The 21818-nt window shown below is 39.9% G+C and overlaps 1 protein-coding gene across 16 annotated transcripts in view; it reads left to right on the top strand.

The window, feature by feature from the left end:
* The window catches only part of Map2k5 (mitogen-activated protein kinase kinase 5), a 243479-nt gene that overhangs the window by 165290 nt on the left and 56371 nt on the right, over positions 1-21818 (top strand). For 10 of the 16 annotated variants that reach the window (XM_015480492.2, XM_048793798.1, XM_048793801.1 and 7 more), the window contains 2 exons: positions 15623-15649; positions 15961-15993. The exons of 3 other annotated variants lie outside the window; for them this stretch is intronic. In XM_015480492.2, the coding sequence (XP_015335978.1) occupies positions 15623-15649; positions 15961-15993 (60 nt within the window). Of the gene's footprint in view, positions 1-6830; positions 6872-15622; positions 15650-15960; positions 15994-21818 lie in introns of all 16 variants that reach the window. 3 more of the 16 variants (XM_015480494.2, XM_048793793.1, XR_007343974.1) reach the window with 2 other exon arrangements.

The following is a 21818-nucleotide window of genomic DNA, read 5'->3' as shown; positions in this document are numbered from 1 at the left end:
TCTGGGTGCCTATAAAGCATCTTCTACAACAGGATTATGAGAAACTGCTTTTTTAAACATCTTACAAAGATGTCTCAATTTCTTGAACAATTTAGCTTAATGGTAATGTGGGAAGATGTGCAACTCTGGACAAGGACTGGAGCTGTGTGTGGTGAGTCACACAGATCCAGATTCAGTTGACTTCAAAACCGTGATGGTGGGCAATGGTTTGTTTAATGACACCATATTTAGGAGAAATAAAAAGGATTGCCTGCTAAAAATTGTCATCCTTCACTCAAACTTTACAGCAGGGCCCTGTGTTAGGATGATAGTCAATCCATTAAGGAGTCTTCTCAGGGGATGTGTCCGCACTGGCACTGGGGAATTTGGTAAGCAAGATGCCACAGGAAAGCAAAGCTAATACAGATACAAATGTATTTAAAGTACTTTTGCACGTATAAAAATATTGTTCCTCTTTTGGCTACAATTCCTGATCTTGGTTAATAAATTACATCAAAATGACCTGAAGTTAAAAAAAGGGAAAAAATCTGAGCAAATAGTGCCCCTGGTATTGTAAAGCTTTGAATGTTTTCACACCCCATTAATTTATTACTTCTCTTTCTTCATCTTTAAATTTCATTTTTTTTTCAAAAATTCCGACTCCCTGCTGCTGCAGTGATTTTCATCTTGTTGTTAATTTTCCCTGCTCCATATGGAGCTCCAGACATTTCACCTGGAGGCTGTACTAGATTTTGCTGTAGTGATCGTACTTCCGGAGGCCAAAACTGTCATTTAGGGTTCCTGGTGCATCTGTCTGCGCCAGGCTTTTCACTGGCATGGGAGAGTGTGAATAACAAATTGGATGCACCTGAGATTCGGATGATTAGTGTGTTTTGTGAATCTCCACGACTTGTAAGCAGATAGCTCTAGGGGGGGAGAGGGTGGAGAGCTGAAGAGCCACCGTGGGTGAATCTGTGCTCACACCTTACACTTGGGGCTTTGCAAGGGAAGTGCAAGCATCCTAGGCAGCCTGAGTGCAGAGAGAGTAACAAATATTTCATCCTGCCTTGTCATTGATTAGAAAAGAGCCTTTAATTTCATTTCACCCCATGTTGTGATTAATTTGCATTCTTTGTCAGAAGTTAATGGAGTTTTTTATGGTTCACTCTGAAATCCTTGAAGACATCAGACTTGATCTGATGTTTATACAACCGCCAGCGGAATTTTTTCGTTTGATTGATGGCAAGCTTGATGTTATTCCAAACGGCTTTTTAAGCTGTTTTTAAGAATTATTTGAATAAAATGCAAGCAAGATATTGTTGTAATGATCAAAATTATCTGTTAAAAATCTGTTTCAAATAAAGAAGATGATAAGTAGTAAAAAGGATCAAAAAGATAAGAGAAATAGTGAATGGTGGTGTGTTTTTTTGTTGTTAAAAATGCATAAGAATGGTGTTCAAATAAATTACTGCAACATACAGAGAAGATCACTTTATTGAAAAAATATATCATCTGGCCAAAAAGAATAATTAAAACTAAGGTAAAAGGAAAGTTGGAATCTTAGAGATTAGAAATCTTTACTGCCAGTTGGCTAATTCTCATTTATTCACCAGGTTTTGCCACCAGTGTACGAAATAGAGATCTACTGTTCTTAACTCAAGGAGACAGGCCTGTCAGGGCTGTTAGCTGAACAAAATGATGACATATTACTTGTCTCAATAAAGAGGCATTTTTAAATCTCATTACAAGTTAAACATTAGTAGATAATAGAGGATTTTAAGTGAAAGACGGGCATTTTTAATGGTGAAGGACTGCCTTTTTCCACAACATAGCGCAGAAATGAAAACATCCTGTTGTTAAAACCAAGATACCTGACTGTTCGTGGGTGGGAGAAGTGTGCATTCACACACACACCCCAATACACACACTGTATATCAAAGTATGAGAGGAACTGTAGGTGGCGTTTGCTTCAGAACCCCCTGCTACTAACCAAGAAAGTATGTTTTGTAAATGCTTTTTGACTACTAATACCACGTGTTTGATTTGGGGACTTTGACTGGTTTCAGCAGACTCTTGCTTCACAGTGCTGCTCGTGAGACTTACTCAGAGGTCAAAAAGCTACTTATCTGAGTGCTTTCATTTAAAACAGATTAATTTATTTGCTGTATCTGAAAGTTTGCTAAATAATTGGGTGGTTTTAATTGAATTTACTGCTTTCTGATCCTTGTATTAACATGATCTAAGGTCCTTTTTATTATATGCAATCTATATTATTGACCAAATTTGCCCTGTTTTCATTTGAATGTAAGCAGCTTTTCAAGGAGAAAATATTTTGTTTAACTTGGCTTAGAACCTGCTATTTTCATGTGTCTTTTTTTTTTTTTCACTTGACAGATTGTCTTTTAAACATTCATTTATTTTGTAGGAATAAACTGTGCCCGATATAGAGTATTTTTTTAATAATAGAAAAGAAAGCCTGTGTTCTTAAAACTATTTAAAACATTAAACACTTTTCAGATGCTAATTTTCAAAATACTAGGACTTTTACACTGAATTTTATTTGTTTTTTAAAAGCCTTTGATTGGCATATTGTCACTAATCCTAATATCAGTATTTAATATTGTTTTACATTCAGTGTTAAGTTTAAACTATAGATATTACCTTTTTATAAATATTTTTTAGTTGTAGATAGACACAATATCCTTATTTTAATTTATTTAGTTTTATGTGGTGCTGGGAATCGAGTCCAGCACCTCACGTGTGAGAGGCAAGTGTTCTACCAATAAACTACACCCCAGCCCTAGATATTATCCTGTAAGGGTCCGGCGAAGCGTCGGAGGAAGAGACCACAAGTGGCTAGCTTCATGCAATAAGCAGGAGGGAGTTTATTGAGGATCCAATTCAGCGCCCTGAGGCTCCAGGCAGGCTCGCTCAAGAAGGGAGGGCAGCCCAGAGCCCCGAGCAGGGGCTGAGCACTGCTTAAGTACACTTTTTTGGGGAGGGCGGGGATTTTACATACATCACAGTCTCCTTTAACAAATCATCATACACCGCGGGAAAATCATACTACAATTCCTAAACATGATTAGTTCATTCATTGGCGGGAACAGGTCGGTTGGGGGTGATAGGTCAGTTCTAAAGCAGGGTACACATTCAAACTGATTGGTTTAGGCCCTGCGATGCCTACGTTCGACCACACAGAGCCCTTCAGTTATTAAACAACCAAGCAGTCAGGGGAAATATTTACTGGGCGGTTCCAAGCATTGTCTTAACAGCTACAGAAATTTCAGGTTAACAATACCTAATCCTTTACACTTTAACTCAGACTTTGCAGCTTAGAAACTTTACAATACCCGGTCTTTTACCCTTTAACTTTTACGCTTTAACTTCAATTTCTTTTACCCTTACAATCCTTTTTATGTTTTAATATACTGAATATGTCTGGAACTGCAACATACCTGCAAAGTTTGCCCTCTTTGACAAAAGGTTATCTGGAATCTCTCCTTGTTGCATGAACTTTTTCAAGTTCAGAACATCAAGGATTTAAGTAAATTTTAAATATCCAGTGTATTGTGTGAGATCTCTAACAAAAAAAAAGTGGTGGAGGGGGATCATTGACACAAACTCTAGATACTCAACCTTTAATGGGCAAAAGCCACATGCGTGCAATTTTTGACCTAAAGAAAAATATTAGGTGGTAAACAAGAGCCTACATGTTTCAATTCAGCGTCTATTTTTATCCTCACTGTTTAGGATATGTACATTTAAAATACACTGATATTTCAAGCCATAAAATCAGATTTATGTCCCATAAAATATAGAGGTAAAATTTAAGTAATAATGAACATGTTCCACTTACACACATTTGCTTCTGCTGAGGAATTATTTTAATGGCTAGTGACAAATTTTTCTCCCAATATCTACCTGAAACTTATCCAGAGGACTCATAAATTTATTTTCCTAGCCTCTGCCAAAGACAGGAAATGAGTTCCTAGGTTGTCTTTAAAATAGAGCAGAAATGGAAGAGAAATTATCACCAAAGTATAGGTTGCTTAGAAATTAGCAATTTTCCATTAATGGTAAATTATGTGTTACTACCTTAGTTGAGGTCTGGGTACTTCAGGTCAGCCATGCCTGTCTTTTTTTTTTAATTATTGTAGATGGACACTATACCTTTATTTATTTTTATGTGGTGCTGAGGATTGAACCCAGTGCCTCATATGTGCTAGGCAAGCGCTCTACCACTGAGCCACAACCCCAGCCCTAGGGCTATCTTTTGTAAAGTACCAATCCAAGGTTGGTTTGGCTTTATAGCACCATCTAAGCTATTGTCTGACATACATCTCAATTTGACATTTATTTGTCACTGAGCACCTACTTTGTGCCTGGCAGTATGCTAAGCCCTGGGAGCACAGAATGAAACAGAGATAGTCCCTGCTCTCAAAGAGTACAGCCCAGTCAGAAGAAAAAACAAACAGGTGGCAGGTGATGTAAAAGTCAGCCTGCAGGAGTGGACACTGGCCTCAGCTGAGATGGGAGCAGTCAGCTCACTTGAGGAAGCCAAGAAAGTTTCACAGGTAGAAGATGCTTGAGCTCAGGTGCTCAGGCCAGAAGATTGTTAGAGAAGAGAGACATTAAGATCAAAAGGAGGTGCAGCTGGGGAGAGGTAAAGATCTAAAATAGGATGTTGTGTTGAACATCCATCCAGTACTCTACCTAAATAGGGTATGACTGTCATTACTCTTCTGTCTACCGACAGTTTAGCAATTCCCCTAGGTAACTTTTAAAGCAGCACCGTAGTAAGAAAGGGGAATGAGAGTGGGAGAGGAGGCAGGAAGGGTATCGGGATGGACATGGGCACAGATAGCGGAGACCAGATAAAGAATGTTGGTTGGAGGATTCCCTGAATCCCTTTGAGATCCCTGGAAGCCATTGAGGTTGGAAGTCATCACATCTCAAGATCCCTGCCCCTGAGGGCAGCTGGCACGTGCCTCTGAAAGCTTCCTTACCACCCTCTATGAATTTGACTTGACAATTTGCTAGACCATTTGCTAGACCTGGGGAGGAACTGTCATGACCAAATGAGCCAGGGCCTAAGGGAACTCTTTGAAAAATATAAGGTGGTAAACAAGAGCAAGGTAATAATAGTATTATTTATATTTCCAGAAAGTACTTTTGGGATTTACCTATGTAACTCTGAAAATATATGACCATGTCTCACACAGGTAGGACTAAAATGAATTACTTTTCTGATCCCACAAGAACCTTCCTTTTACAGTCCTTCTTTTTTGAGTCATAATTTGTCATTCACAATCATAATATATAAAATTGCATGCAGAATATAGTCATTTTTAGTCCAGTAACTAGGGACTACGATTCTTTTATAATTTTTAAATAATCAGTTTAGCTTATGAATAAGATTGAAATTTGTAGTAGTAAACTTGACATCCTGTCTGGCTTATAGATGCAATTTTGCCATCTTCTCTCCTTCTTGACTCTGTGATTGGGAAGACTTCCACTCTTCGCTTTGATTTTGGTGCGGCAGTCTGTTACTTCATGGAATCCTTGAATTCCTGGATACAAAAAGATGTTAAAATGATCTACTCTAAAACCACTAAATGATTCCCATGATTACCAGGTGTTGAGCAGCAGGGCAGGCTGTCTCCTGCTCTCAGTTCAGTCTCAGTTCAGTCTCATTTTTTACTCTAGAGGCTAGTGAGGAAGAGTGAGATGAGGTACCCAGAGGTTTTGAGCCCGAATGGCCATCTTATTTTACACACCCATCCATTCAAGTACTGCCTCCAACTGGTATGTCTACAGAGATGGAAATTACTCTCCCAGGATGCTCTAGGCCTGCCAGGTAATTGCTGGCTGGATATGGATCCCTGGGGAAAAAGTGGTCCTCAACAGCAGTAGTGGCAGCATCAACAAAGACATCCAGCTTTTATTGTACTCCAGAGTTTTGCTTACCACCATTCAGCATAGAACACTTGGGTAGATTTGGGTTCTGGGCTCATTGGCATCCAAGTTAAAAGGGGACAGACCTGGCCGTGCTTTGTTTGAGCACAGATTACTTTTTAGATGTTTAACAGTTCTGGATTAATGCCTGGGGGTTTGGGAATTCTTTCTCAACTAAAATGTTAATGATGCTAAGAACCCAACCCTCTTTAGTGCCAATAAAACAGACAAGCTAAGTTCATTGAAAAAGCAATGAGTTGCCTAAAAGGAACACAGAGCTGATGTGATTTAGAACTAGAGATTACCAAAACACACTAGGTAGAAAAGAGCCCCAGGGACACCTAGGAGTCTGAAAAGGGGGCAGCGTATATACAGAGCTAAGGTATCACCTCCAAAGAATTGTGGGAAACTGAGACAACCAACTAGAGCTAAGTGTAGACTCTTGTGCTCTACCATCAAGGTCTGCAGATGGTGACCACCATGGGGAGAAGGGAAGAAAAACTGGGAAATGGAACAGCCTTATAAGGGGAAGAATCTTGGGCCTTGGGTTTAGAGGAGGAAGGACCAAAGTAGGTACTGAAACTTGTCTGTTTTTCTTTTCTGTTCAGAAACTGGTTCTAGAGAACACGTGTCAGAACACGACTCTGAGTCTAGTTCTAGTTTGGTGAAACACTGTAAACAAAACAAATTTCCTGGCCAGAGGCCTCCCTTCCACCCCTGCCCTTTGGACAGATCTCTGCCTCCTCAGTAACCAGAGGGGATGGGAGTTAGCAAATGGCACACTCAATTTAAGTCACTCTCTGTATGGTTTCTACCCCAGTTACACACAGAGCACTAACCTGAGTTCTTATCCTGGCTTTTCCTCTTAGTTGTTTGACCCTGTTTCTTTTCAGACCTCAGTGTTCTCACCAGAAAGTGATGAAGCCATCCTAAGGTCAGTGGTTTGCGGAGTGGTGAGAAGTCTGTGCGTTGAGTAGTTGAGACTCCACCCACACGCATCCATGCTGCAAACCCAAGAGTGGCTGCTTTACCTGGCCATTTTTCAAATGCATCCATGTAACATATTGTCTGAACCAAGAGTTATTTTGTAAACAGAAATGAAAAATGCTGAACCAGCTTTCACATCACCATCTCCTCCTGAGTGCTCCTGGGTTTATTGAAACCCAATTTACACATGTCACAATACGAAAAGAATGAGCTAAAACTCTGGAACAAAAGTCAAACTTAGTCCTGTTCATTCTACATCCATGACTTATTTTCTTTAGATCTATTTTGCATTTCATTTGCAATCAAGCCAGTAAGGTACATGTTAGTTAACATATAACAAGGTTATATGTAACCATTTCAAAGAGTCTGCCCTTCCTTGTGCCACATGTACCGTGTACTGGCTGCAGTTGCTGCTTATCAGGATCTCAGCAGACTAAACAATGTTGTCAAATGTATGGTGGTTTTTTACAAATGCAGTAATACATGGAGCCTAGGCCCATGACATAATCTTCCTTGCAATGACAAGAGCACTACCTGGGGGTTGAGGGTTAGGGGAAATGTCTTAGAAATTTACAGAGCAAATAATTTAATAATGGGAAAAAAAAAAAAAAGAAGTCCACGGTGTCCTGAGGGAAGAAAGCAGAACTCCAGAGAGCTGTATTTTGTCCAACTACAGCATGACCTTTAGAGAAGACTGCAAGCTGTATGCTTAAGTCTTAGCCCTGCTATGGAGTTTCTGGGATCTTACATGAGTCATTCATTTTTGTGGAGCAGAAGTTGTATCTTATCCATCTCTTGGGTTCCAGAATCTAGTACATTGCCTGGAATAGACTAAGTACTTGATAAACAAATATGAAATCGGAGAACTAAATTATTTAGCTCAATTTTACTTTTACTTTTTCACACATTGGCAAAGCAAATTTTGCAATCAGAAGAAACTGACCGTCAACTCATTCTGAAGCTTTCAATTAATCGTTTTGTTCCCTTTCTTTTCTTCCATATCCCATACTCACACTCCACCTTGACAGCATTACAGAGTAAAGGATAAACACTTCTGAGAAGTCATAGTTGTCTTTAGAGAAGATGTGGGTTTGTACTGTCAGGAGGGTAGAATTGGGGCAAGAGTTGGAAAAGCCATTGGAGAAATGCAAGCTCCCTCTCACCCGATGAATTCCAACAGCAGTTCAGTCAGCAGGGGTATGATGCAGGGAAGAAGTCAAGGATCAGATAAGGGTGGAGCTCAGTTGTATTTAAAAAAAAAAAAACCTTTAAAGCCCTGGCTTGGTGATGCACATCTATAATCCCAGTGACTAAGGAGGCTGCTGCAAGAGAATGGCAAGTTCGAGGCCAGCCTCAGCTGCTTAATGAGATTCTGCCCCAAAATAAAAAGGGCTGGGAGTGTGGGAGAATAGCTCAGTGGTAAAGTGCCCCTAGATTATACCCAGTACCACAAAATACACACAAACCAAAAAAAAAAAAAAAAAAGAAAGAAAAACCTATAAGATTGTTTCAGACCCCAAGAGTCGATGATTGTACTTCACTGTGGGACAAACCTCAGCCAAACAAAACGCTGATGTAGTTTCTGTTGAGGAGAGAGGCAACAGATAGCATCATCTTCAAACTTGTCTATGTCCCGAAATTGATTTACTATCTACTCATTTTGACTCTTAAATACTGTGTCAATGATACATGTGAGAAATGGAAAAGTACATAAGAGCAATGTTTCTTTTTCAGTGCTTTTCCTGTTTTCACTCAGTTAAGCCAACTCTGTGATAGGGCTATCAAAAATGGGAGTGCACTTTTAACCTCTGTGAATTTCTGCTATACAGTGTGTAGTGTCCAGAACAAGGTGGCCTAAGCCAGCCAGTGGAAAGTACATGATCAGGGGTACTTAACAGTACCCCCAAAGCACAAGACTGGTGATGCTAGCCATTCTGATGTGCCAAAGGGAAGCCATGAAGTGCTTCCTGTAAGTGAAAGGATGAAAGTTTGTCATAGTTACATAGGTATAGGAGAAAGCATCATAGGTATAGATAGGGTTCAGGGCATTCTGCAGTTACAGACATACACCAGGGGTCTTGGAACTTATCCCCTGTGGATAAGGGGGATTCTGGTGCACACATTCAGAGGAAGGTGATCATTGTGGTAGAGAATGTGAAATGATGCCTGGGTCCATCAGACCCCCTTCAGAAACTCCAGCACAAAGTAGCCTTAACTACAGGGGAATTTACTGGATCACATGAATCAAAAGCCTCGTCATGCTGAGTTTAGGTAGAACCTGATCCAGCAAGTGACTTTTAGCTCACTTCTTAATAGGCTTCTCCCTTCACAGACCAGGAATAGCTGCCGGGATTCTTGGATAAACCACTTACTGCTGGAGAGGGGAAGAGTGGTCCTTTCCTCCACAGGCAACCAAAGCCCTGAACTTCAATTTGATGGGACAATTTTAATTCCCTGTTCCCAGGTTGGTACTGACCAATATAGGCTGAACCATATGCCATACATGTGGGGGAGTCATCCTCTCATGGAGTATGTGGGCTACTCAGGATCAGAGAATGTTGAAGAAGGACAGAGCACACCCAGACTAGCAGCTAATCATAAGGAAGGCAGTGGGGGTGCTTACTCAGGAAAGAAAACATTTCGAAGACTGATGGCGGTCTTCAAATATATGAAGAACTGACATTAGATTCATTCGCCACATCTCCAAAATCATAGGTACATCTTATAGGAAGACATGTTTGGACTGAAAATAGGAAAGAACTTTCTAGAAATACAAGCTGCTCAAGAGGGAATCATTGGAATCCCAAAACTGGAAGTCTCTGTCTGGAATCTGATAAAGTGAATTTCTACACTGGTGAAGAACTGGACTGGGCGACCTCCTCCATCACCTGGATTCCATGGTGTGGGGAAGACTTAAGCTAACAGATGCAAACAAATGGAAACTCCAGAAACCCTTTCAGACATTTGACACTAAAAGTTCACTGTAACAGATTTATTTGATCACGAAGAATGGAGTAGTCAACAGGCCTCCATCAGAAAAAGCCACCCCTTCCCCACCTCCACACAGACAACTGATATTCTCAAACCAGATTCCGAAGTAAGGCCAGTCTTGTCTGGAATATTGAAAGGAAGTTCAACACAGCACATGTCTAAAATCTTCTTCAAAAGAGAGGTACTTAATGAACTCCTTGGTCAATCCCTGTATCACTAAGGGAAAGATTAATTTTATAATTCACATCAATTATTTTGGATTGCAGTTTCAAGCCCCTGCTTTTCTCACAAAATTAAAATGTCTGTTTGCCCAGAGGAGGATTTACCATGGCTCCTGTATGCATGTGGGGTGGGACATGAGCTATGTCAGTTTTAAATACACAAAGGGTGAAGGAGCAGGGGCTGGTAAGCAGGTCTTCTTTTTTCTGCTCACTGACTGGCAGACCCAGCAAATGAATGATGCTGCTCCATACCTTGGTGTTCCAGCTGTTGTATTTTGTGTGAAAATGCATTGTCCTTGATACTCAGGAAGCAGCGAGAGCCAAGTGATCTAATTTATGGCCATGATGATTTTCTGTCTGGTCTGTCTGAGCCGTGCCCTCCTCTCGGCATCTTACAGCCTTTCTATTCCACCAAGCTGTGTGCTAAATTCAGGGATTATGGTGTCTCTCTTGTCTAAATTGGTCACTCCCAAATACAGCACCTCAACTGGAGTCTGAGACATGGGCCAGAGAGAAGGTGCCAGTGAGCAGATCTTGGAATGTGGGAGTCACAGTGACTTTCTCAGACCCTATTCAGTAGCTGCCTGCAGAGTCCTCTTAGAACTTCTTTTTGTCTTGAACCCTACATCAGGTTCACTGATAGACTCATAGGCATGATAAGAACAGGAACAAGGACAGAAGCTGATAGACAGGGGAGATAGGATGGCACAAGTAAATTATGCTTGTTCGTGTTACATCCTTAGAAGTCATGTCTATTTTCCATTGTTTTGTCTCATATGACATTCAGTGAAAATATCCCCTTATCAACATTCCCATGTATACTCCTTTAAAAAAAATTAAAAGTTAGTGGCACAAGGGAATGGATATAAAGCTGTGGAAGTGATTTTTTTTCTTCTCTCTCTCATTAAAGGTTTCCCAATGTGCAGACCCTTCATTTCTTGCATCTCTGTGTGTGAGCACCTAGCCCAGTGCTAGTGCTGGTACTGTTCTCCTTGGCTGGGAAACAGAGCTCTGGATAGAAAACAGAGCTCTGGATGGGAGCCTTCAAGGAACCTGGGCTCCTGTAGCCCATTTCCTCGCTGTGTAGACAACAGCACTGAGCCCCATTGAGGGAGAAGCTGGCTGAGGCCCCTGGGATCTGATTCCAGGGTCTTTGATTCCCAAGTTGTGCATTTCCCCGGCAGGCAGCCTCTGAGCCAACTGTCAGGCCAGGCTCCATCTGTGACCCTGGACACTGTTTGCTCTGAGCCTCAGTTTCCTTAATGGCACATTGAGCAAGTTGGACTAAAGCACCTTTGAGGTTCTTTCCATTTTAAAAGTTCTTTAAGGTTATAATTCTTCATCTAGAATATGAAATTCCCAGTTTGACATAATCCCTGTTTATTTATCCAGGGTTATAGCATTATGCACCAAAAAAAAAAAAAATACTGTCTTTAAAAAAAAGAGAGTCTTTGCAAAATAACTACAGTGCCCAAAATTTGAAGTTTTCAAAAAAGGAGGGGGTGAATAGTTCAGTGTTGAAAGCAAGAATCTGATACCAGCAGCACAAAAAAATGACACTGATATTCTTTAAAAATTCCAACCATACAATGTTATTTTATATTTCCTTTTTCTATTTAAAAGAAAATAACACAAGCTTGAAAAGCAGTAAATATGTAAAGAGAAAATTTGTCAACTGATATTGGAAGATCTGACCTAGGTCACACATAAATCTCTCAGACAAGAGCTTCAGGGCAAGCCATAATTTCAGAGAGTAAAACGAGAAAATGAAAGCTATCGCTGGTGTCTTCTCTAAGTTACATAGGTGGATGCATTTCAGTTTTCTGATTGTGCCTCCGAACATAATGTAAAGGGCTGGTAGCAAGGTCTGTTTTCCCACTGTATGTAAAAAGAATCTCTACAGGGAAAAAAGCAGAAGGGAAGCCACAGTAATAGCTTTTTAACACCAGTACCATTGACTAAATAGTTGAGGCCCCGCACACAAACTTTTTATTGTCAATTTCTTTTCCAGCATCATTTTCCCAAGTCATATGTCTTATTATAGGAGTTTTTCTAATTACCAACTATGTGGTCTTTGCAAAGAAATACACAATAAACGTCAATATAATAATAGAAAGACCTAACTGGTACTTGAGACTCCTTTTTTAAATAAAGTCATTCTTCCCTTTTAAAAACACTTACAGGTCTGTCTTACATGAGAACGAGGCATAATTGTACCCTGTTAGGTTGGCCTTAAACTTTGGATCTAACAGCTGACAAAAGAAAGCTGGGCCCAGAAGAGGGGAAAGGTTCATCTAATTAGTGAATCAAAACACTACTAGTTCTAAAGACTCTTTAGCAAAGTACATGTCTGGAACAATTATTGTTCTGTTATTGTCCCCAATTACTAGTTAGGCATAGAAACCGCTCAACACAAGTAAAATGCAGAAGCAGGAATGTGGACTTCGACACGTTAGTTATAAACAGCATTTCATATGTTGCGAGGGGCAGGCAATACGTCAGCTCTAACAATATTATTGTGTTCCTCTGAACTCTGCTCTGCAGCCAGGCATTTGGAAGGCAGACCTAGACTAAAGATAGGCGTTCACAAAGCTAACATTTTATATTGAGTACCCTTAGTACCACTTTTAATGTGCTATAAAACTAGGGGCTTCACTTTTTCATGAACTGTGTGCAAAAGCAGAGGCAATGACTGGAGGTTGACTTTGTTTGAATCTGTTTTATGGTTGCTGTGCCCGTACAATAATGTGATCTTGAAAAAGGTAAACAACAAAGAGTTTAGCAGTGAAAAATATGCCTAATATAAATACAGTCTAGTGCATGGCAGTTCAGAATTTGAAAAATATGACTGTGGCGTTAAATTTTCTGGTGGAATTAACAGAGGAACAGAATACAGCCTTTAAGGCAATATATCTGAGGCTGGAAAAGGAGACAATACATCTATGGTCTGTGTGGCATTCCTATAAAGAAAAGCACAGTAGCTTTATTTAATTGAGAAAATGAATCAATTACAATGATGTTACATCATCAAATTCTGTGATATCGAAGATATAAGTCACTGCATTGTATAATAGTGTTAAAAAGTAATTGAGTATCTTAAGCATTTGGAATCAATTTCAGGTACTGGCACTGCTACCTTAATACAAAATTTATGAAGATGATTTCATATAATATGTTGCTATCAGAACTACATAATAAAACCTGGTAACAACATCTCTCTTTAAAAACCTGGGCAAAGCAGGATAGTTATAGGATCATAAAAAAGACTTTGGTATTGCTGTTTCCTTGTAGCAAAGAACAAGTGTTAAAATAGTACAATTACAAGTTCTCTTTAAGTTACTCTTTTAACAGGCAGAACAGGATAAGGAGAAGGCCTTCCGGAAGATCCCAATTCTCTCCTCTCAATTCTTTTGGTTCACACAGCTTATGTTACCAGGGACAATGTCTCACAATCCATGCCTGAACTCATGTCCAAACATGTCTACAAATTTTTGCTGCATGCTTTCCTCAGAGAATGTTGGAATGTTCCCCTGACTCTTGGAAATTTGTGAAAATTTTGATACCAAAAATAGATTTCTAGGGCTGGAGTTGTGGCTCAGTGGTAGAGCTATTGCCTCGCATGTGTGGGGCACTGGGTTCGATCCTCAGCACCACATAAATAAATAAAATAAAGGTTTTGTGTTCATCTACAACTAAAAATTTTTTTAAAAAATTTTAAACAGATTTCTAATTCTTTGTTCACTACAAATAACTGTACCGTTGAAGCAGATTTATCTTACTAAGACTCTGGAGGTGGAGGGAGTACCTATGTATGCTTGGGAAAAAATAAACAAAAGCAAACATCATGGGTGTCTTGTATCAAGGGAGAAGTTACCTGGGCTTTTCAAGGTTTTTTAAAAGGTGGTGTGGCTTATTACTAAATTCTTTAACTGCCCTGGAGTGGTGGAAAACAGCTCTGCCTGCCCTTCTAGTGTAAATCTTTACCTGCAGAGCCCTGTCTGGAAGTCTCCTTGACTGAAGGAACCAGGAGGAGCAGTAATTGAGGACAGCACTAAGCCGGAACCATCAGCATAGAACCAGTCGGCCTGAGACAGAGGCTTCCGGAAGGAGGCCATGAGTGGGCAGTTGAGAAAGCACCTTTTAAAACTCTCAAATACTAGGTGGAAGGGTCTGCTGAAGCCAGGTGAATGCAAAAGAAATGTGTAAACACAGCTGCTGCCCTCAAAAAGCTTACAATGTACACAGCAAGACTGAGCGTTTACCAACTCTACCATGCCAAGTATACAAATGTGTAAATCCACTGGTATTTTAATAATGTGGTAATTGTGAGCAGGTGTAATGTAGATACTGGAGAGAAAGCACTGGAGAAGCCCCAGCACCACCCAGCCTGGGTCTGAGACCAGGCTACCCCATCCTCTGGGAGGCCCTGTTTTCCTGTCATAGATTAGAGATGGCCATCCCTGCGTACCTCAGGGTGGTCATGCCAATCAAATGAGAGTCTGTATGAAAAGAACTTTTTAAAGTATTATTAAAAACATATTAGGGACTATTACTATTTTCCCTACACTTTACCCACTGGTTGGCACTCATGTATCCCAGAAAATAGTCGATCCATCAATAGTAGTATTTGCTTCCTAAAAATTTCCTTCTTAGGGAATTTTGTCCCTGGGACTCCATTTTCACCGACTTTGAAATAACTGTAGGCATGCAGGGGCACTGAATTATTTAATATTTTAATCACTGAGTTGATGCTATGTTAATCTTGTCACATTCTGGTAACTTTCTAAGAGACCTGGTGTTCAGTGTGAACAGCCTGCCCTCAGAATGTCGATTAGGAACAGCTCTCTGATTGGACTCAGCTTTTACTCCTGAGAAAGTGTCAGAGTTGCATGAATTTGATTGTCCCAGAGAGCCTTGCTGCCCTGGAAACAGGCTGAAGGAACGTTGGAAAAGGTGGAGTTTCTACCCTACTCCCAAGTTAGAAGCAAATACTTCAACCACATAATTAAAGTTTTCTTCACAAAATAGGGGATTGTGAGCAGACACTGGCAGGAATCCAAAATTCTAATTTCTGACTATGATTTAATTTCAATTTTAAATAAATCGGTTTTTAATTTAAAAAGAGTGAGCTTCATAACATTAGCAATGATTGCAACATTAAGCCCAGTGTTCACAATCTAGCAATATAAAACATTATTTATATCTGAATCGTAAACAGCCTTTTGAAATGGATTATGGTTTTTCTCCCTATTCTAATACAACCTGGAGGGTACTAAAAAGTGTTGTGTGAAATTAACATTCTGCTGACTTTCGCCTATAAATGAGAAGCGAGCTATTAACATTTGTGTATTTTCATTATGTAAATTGTGTTAACACATGCCCACAAATTGCCACCAGCAATGCAATAATTTTCTCTCAGTGATCATAATGTGTCCAAGTGAGTCATTTTGATTATGACATGCTAATTACATATTGCCTTTTTTCAGATTCAGAAAAACCAGGGATCTTTAATGGTAAGCTTTATGAGTTCAGAAAAAAATTCACTTTTCTTTTTCCTGATGGCTGCTTCCTTTGCATGCTTGAATGCCTTGTTTTAAACTTAGCAAATTGCATTTTGAAGAAAATGCAAACCTTTAACTGCCTGTATTAGATTAGGTACCATTAGAAATAATAGAACATCCTGAGCATCAATGTTTTTATAAGAGTTTGCTGTTGTTGATTAATCTTGCTATATTTTATTGCATTAATGATTTTTTCTTTCCACTCCACTGTAAAGATATTGCACGGAGGCTAATACTTTTCCCTCTCTTCTTTTCCATTGCAGCCTCTCCAGCTTCTGCAGTGCATTGTTGATGAGGTGAGGCATCGTCTTATGTGCTTTCACTCCTAAAGTCATTCCTAATGGTGTGGAAAGCTTATATTTTGTTTCCTAATGAAGCACAATGCCCAACATCCTCGGAGCAAGTTGTGTTGTATTCTCTGAGCTATGTTACGTGAACTGGCCTCGTCCTGAGTCCTGTTCTCCTGATTCTGGCCAAGAATCCCTGCAAAGACAGACTGTCCCACAGGCTGGTCCTCAGGGGTGTCAGAGGCCCTAAAGACAAAACACGATGATATTAATTGATCCTCTCCCTGGCCAGATGGGGATGGAGCTGGAAATTAAAGTCGTTTCATTTTTTCCACAGTAGACATCTAAAGTCACTCCATAGACTAGGGTCAGAGTTGGATGGCCAACAAGCTGGGTAAAATGTGCCTTCCTTTATCTACTCAGAGTATATCAGGGTGAAAAGAGGTTCAAAAGCTTTAGGTCAACAGCTCAGCATTAGTTTCCTAATTAGGCCCTTCCTCGAGCACACACTGCTAACTTCATGCATGTTCTAGAAACTAGCTGTCTCACAGTTTAAGTGATCTCACCTCAATCATCCTTTTCCCTCAGAGTTCCACGATCCCTTCCATGCCTTCATGGAACTCATCTACCTGCATTTCTTTCTCAACTTTTTCAACTTCTTATTCTGACTTTAAATTCCTTCTTGTACAGAAGCAGTGTCAGAGTACATACACAACGCTCTCAGGAAAGAAACTTCACATTTTTACAAAACTGCTTTTTTGGGCTTGGGCTTGCCTACCAGCAATTGTTTATTTTTTAAACTTTAATTTTCTAATATTTGGAACACTTGTAAATAGAGAGGGAAAGCAATAAATGATTCAGAGAGGAAAGTTTAAAAGGAAAAAAACAAACCGTAATTCATAGTTATTCCTCTCAATTAAACATCTGCATAACCAGTTATGAGATTTGGGAGAAAAAATAAAGATCCTCCTAGGAAAAAGACAAAAACACACACATATCACAATAATAGTAAGAATGGGGCTCTAACATCCTTAATGGTTGCATCAGTCAGTCCATATATCCCCTGCAAGCCATAAACCATGTTGGTGCAAAAATGAAGGCATCGTCCTGAAACAAATGGAGACGCCATTATCTCAGATATCAGACAGGCCTCCTGGATCTAATAGCTCATCAATATCTCCTGTCATCTTAGATTCCAAAAGCCTCCTATCCCCATCAGAATCCTCCTAATTAAACTGATTTTCCTGAGGTCTCCCTCCAGTTGTGCTTGGGGAAATGCCCAGGGAAACTTGGCCCACCCATCTCAATGCACAGCCTGCTGCACTTCCCAGGCCCTGCTGTTCTTGCTTTGCCGGGCTCCTGAGCCGCAGAAGATTCAGGTACAGATACTCCTCAGCAGTAATACGTGTATTGCTGGAGAGTTAATTTGAAGGTTTTCTGGATCAGATAGATATTTTCATTCCATATTTATAGTAGCAGTGGTTGCTGTAAATTTGAAATATTTTACTTGTTTAATTTGGGCAAAATCATGAGACTTGAAATTATTATAGGGTGATGTTCTGTGAAGCAGTAGTCTGTCACTTCAATGGTATGTTTTTCTTTATAGCATTTCTTCTTCATTCAAGAGAAAAAATACATAAAATCATATCCTCATTTATTCCAAAACCATTTTAGAATATCTTCTTTATGGAAACCTAGAAAATCGACTTTGTCTTGACTAAATGCAAGTTGATCTTTGAACTGAGCTGATATTTTGCAGTTAAGAGTATTGGGGAAGATTAAGCCTAAGTAACCTGTGGTAGCAAGGTGCCTGATGGCATCAGAGAAGAGGCTGGTGGGGAGCTGTACTTAGCTGTGCTTGTCCTGTGTATGTGTCAGGTTTTTCCTTGCTGTGATGCAGTGTTCCTCATAGAGTGGTCCAAGAACTAACTGGCTTAGATTCTTAAAGACGCAGAATCCTGGGCCCTGATTACTGAGTAATCTGGAGACGATGCCCAGAGGCTGGTAATTTCATAGGTAACTCTGCATTTCAATGTTTGAGAACCTCTTATAGAGTGACTTTCTAAGGTTAAATCTGCCCATGTAGGTCCCATGGGACAAGTAGCTATCAAGAGATCCGACTTTTAGTGCTTATATTTATGAATGAATTCCAGCCAGGAATTGAGCCAATTGCTCCTTGGGTATGGGTATCAGAAACTGGTACTGTTTCCAGTTAGAGAAAAGTCATGTCAAAAAATGCTACCTCTAAGGGAGGCCAATTCAAATAAAGTGAGTTTATTTGGAATCATGTACAAAATAGCTATAGCAGAGCTCAGCTTAACATACACTATTATATTGTGCATTTGTCTTGACCTTCTGTCATGGCAAAGAGTGAAGAAGCAGTAAAACAAGACCAGGGTGCACAGGAGCCAGAATGGCCAGAAGTGAAAGTTAGAGCCAGCCTGAGAGTCAAGGGGTAGAACTGTGGGACGGAGCCAGAATTATCCACCATGTGGCCAAATAGAAGACCCCAAAAACTAAACAGAGGAATAAGAATCATGAACATGAAACTTGGACCACAGATCAGGAACTGGAAGGGTAACCAAGGCAACAGAAGAACACAGGCTCCAGTTAGAAATCTGGGTGATCCAGTTTAGCTTTGGTGGTGGAGTTTCTCTGACTTAGAGCTGGCTTGCTCAGTATATGAGTGATGTCCTCAAGATACCACCTGGCGCCCCAGAGTTGTTCTCCCCACAGAACTTCTTACCTTAAGACCTTTATGTGACCAGGTGCTCCCCAATTCCTGCTTGCCTTGCCTTGGAAACTGCTGTGGCTCATTGTAAGTAATGTGTCTCTGTGTACCTGACACATTATCTTTGGGATTAAGGTGGCCCCTATTGTCTAGATAATTTCTTACTTTAAGCTCTGACATCTATGCGAAAATTTGCATTTTTTGAAAGAAATGTGTTTCTAAAATGTGTTTGTTCTTGGCAACCTATTGACAGATGTGGTGAATATCATTTAACCTTTTCTCAGTGATTCAGGTTCTGTTTTGAACATGATACTGAACTAAATTTTGATGTATTAATGCCCTCTAGGGCTATAAAATTGTGTGGGGCCTACTTTGTTCTTTCACTGAATTTTACCAACCATTTTGCTTGTGCATCTGGCCTTGACACCCAGTGATGTTTGGGGCCTCTGAAGTGCAGAGAGCTCTGTGCCCCAGGCTAAAGAGCCTTCTGCTCTGTGCTACTCTGCTTGGTGCTTTTCTTGTGTCCTCTCTTGTGATTGCCTCTCTTTTCTATGGTCACTCCTCATTCTTGTCAGTGCCCGTCTACCTGCTACCCCAGCAAACCAACCATGTATGTTTCATCTTTACACTCCTAAGAGTGACCCTAGCCACACTTAAAGGCTCCAAATGAGGGACGTAGAGGCTACAGATTCACCTTAAGCTCTCTCCAGGCCTGGGCTCCCAGCATGGCTGGGAGCAGAGGGCTGGCCATGCTGGTGTTGGAGCAGGTGGGAATACATCAGTAATGTCTGAGTCACCAATTCCCAAGCTGTCTGGAGTCGGCTGGTGGGGGCTACTGAGAACTACAAAGATGCAAGTGGCACCCCACCCTTGAGTCTGCCCCTAGGTAATCCACGGCCTTGGCGAGGAGATGGATATAGAAAGGTAGAAGGATGGTTCAGTATGGGATGAATACCATAGAACCTAGGACTGAGGTAGATTAGGAGAGTTGACATTTAAACTCAGTCTTAGAAGACAAAGAGGAATTTCCTAGGTTAGGAAAGAAAACAGGTAAATGCCAAGCAGAAGGGCCTGAAACTATCTTGTGAATCATTTTTGAGTTCACAGATGTGTTTCAGAACATTCAAGTTGTCTAAAATATGACAATCAGAGAAATAGGTTATTATTCTGAGTACAGATATGTTTCAGGTATATTATAGCTAAAAATAAATTCCTACTTGGCATCTGTAGGTGCTCAACAGAACAATCAACAAATCCCTGATTTATACTTCTGTTTCTTTATTCATTTTACCATAAAATGTGAATTTGTTTAAGTAATGTTTTATACCTGATAAGAAGTAGCTACTCAAAAGTGTTAGCTTCTTAGCCCTGCAAGATTTGTAGAACATTAAAGTAATTCTGAAGTAGCACAAACTGTAGTGGTTGGTAACAGCCTGTAATTGAGAAGAGCCAGATATAGTGGTGAATGCCTGTTATCCCAGTGACTCAGGAGACTGAGGCAAGATGATCACAAGTTTGAGGCCATCTTGGGCAATGAAGCAAGACTCTCAGCAACTTAGTGAGACCCTGTCTCAAAATAAAAAATAAAAAGGATTGGGGAATGTAGATCAGTGGTAAAGCACCCCAGGGTTCAATCCCCAGAACCAAAAAAAGGGAAAAAAGATCTCAAAAATGGAACTGGAGTTGTGGCTCAGCAGTAAAGCACTCGCCTCGCACATGCGAGACCCTGGGTTCAATCCTCAGCACCACATAAAAATAAATAAGTGAAATAAAGGTATTGTGTCCAACTACATCTAAAAATATATATATTTTTTAAAAAATCTCAAAATTAGCAGCCTTATCTTCTACTTCAGAAACTAGAAGAAGAATAAAAGACTGAACCCAAGGCAAGCAGGAGAATGAAAATAATAAAAGATTATAGCAGATATAAGTGAAATAGAGAAGAGAAAATCAGTGACACCAAAAGTCGGTTCTTTGATATTTTAGTCTGCTTTTTCATCACTGTGACCAAAAGACCTAACATGAATTTTAAAGGAGAAAAAGTGTATTTGGCACTCACCATTTCAAAGGTGTTAGTTCATTGCTTTGGGCCGGAGGTGAGACAGAACATCATGGTAGAATGATATAGAGGAGAAAAGCAGCTCAGAACATGGCACCAGGTAACACAGAGAGCTTTACCCCAAAGGCACACCCCCAATGACCTTTCTCCTCCAGCTGTACCCTACCTGCCTACAGCTGTTACCCAGTTAATCCATATTAGTAGATTAAACCAATGATTAGGTATATCTCTCGTAAAGTAATCATTTTGCCTCTGAACATTCTTGCATTGTCTTACACATGAGCTTTTGGGGGATACCTCATAGCTAAACCACAACATTTGAAAAGATCAACAAAATGACAAGCTCATAGCTAGAATGACAGTGAGGTAGGACACTAGTGTCTACAGTCAACAATGAAAGAGGACACATTACTACCAACTTTGCAGAAATAAAAAGGATTATGAGGGACTACTGTGAAAAATGTAGGCCACCAAATTAGATAACTTAGCTGAAATGGACAAATTCCTAGAAAGACCCAAATACCAATACTGACTTACGAAGAATCTAAATAAACCTATAATAAGGAAAGATATATTAAAAACAAAAACAAAAACTCCCACAGGGGAAAGCTCAAGACCATATCATTATATTGGTGATCCTACCAAATGGTTAATGAAGAATTAACAACATGTCTTCTCAAACTTTCCATATAAATGATGAGAGAACACTTCCTAATTTCTCCTTTGAAACCAGTATTATACTGATACCAAAACCAAATACTCACAAAAAATGAAAACTGCAGACCAATATTCCTTATCAATATAGATGCAAAAACCTTCAAGAAAATACCAGCAATATGAATTCAGCAAGACATAAAAAGAGCAGCACATCATAACCAAGTGAGATTTATCCCGGGAATATAAGGTCGGTCCAACATATGAAGATCAATCAGTATCATGTACCATATTAATGAAAGACAAAAATCACGTGATCATCTCAACCGACACAGAAAAAACATTTGACAAAATCCAGTGTACCTTTTCATAATAAAGACATTCAACAAA

The sequence above is a fragment of the Marmota marmota genome, unplaced genomic scaffold (genome assembly GCF_001458135.2).
Source record: "Marmota marmota marmota unplaced genomic scaffold, marMar, whole genome shotgun sequence".
NCBI lineage: Eukaryota > Metazoa > Chordata > Mammalia > Rodentia > Sciuridae > Marmota > Marmota marmota.
Note: the sequence above shows the minus strand (reverse complement) of the source record. Positions and strands in the feature narration are given on the sequence as shown.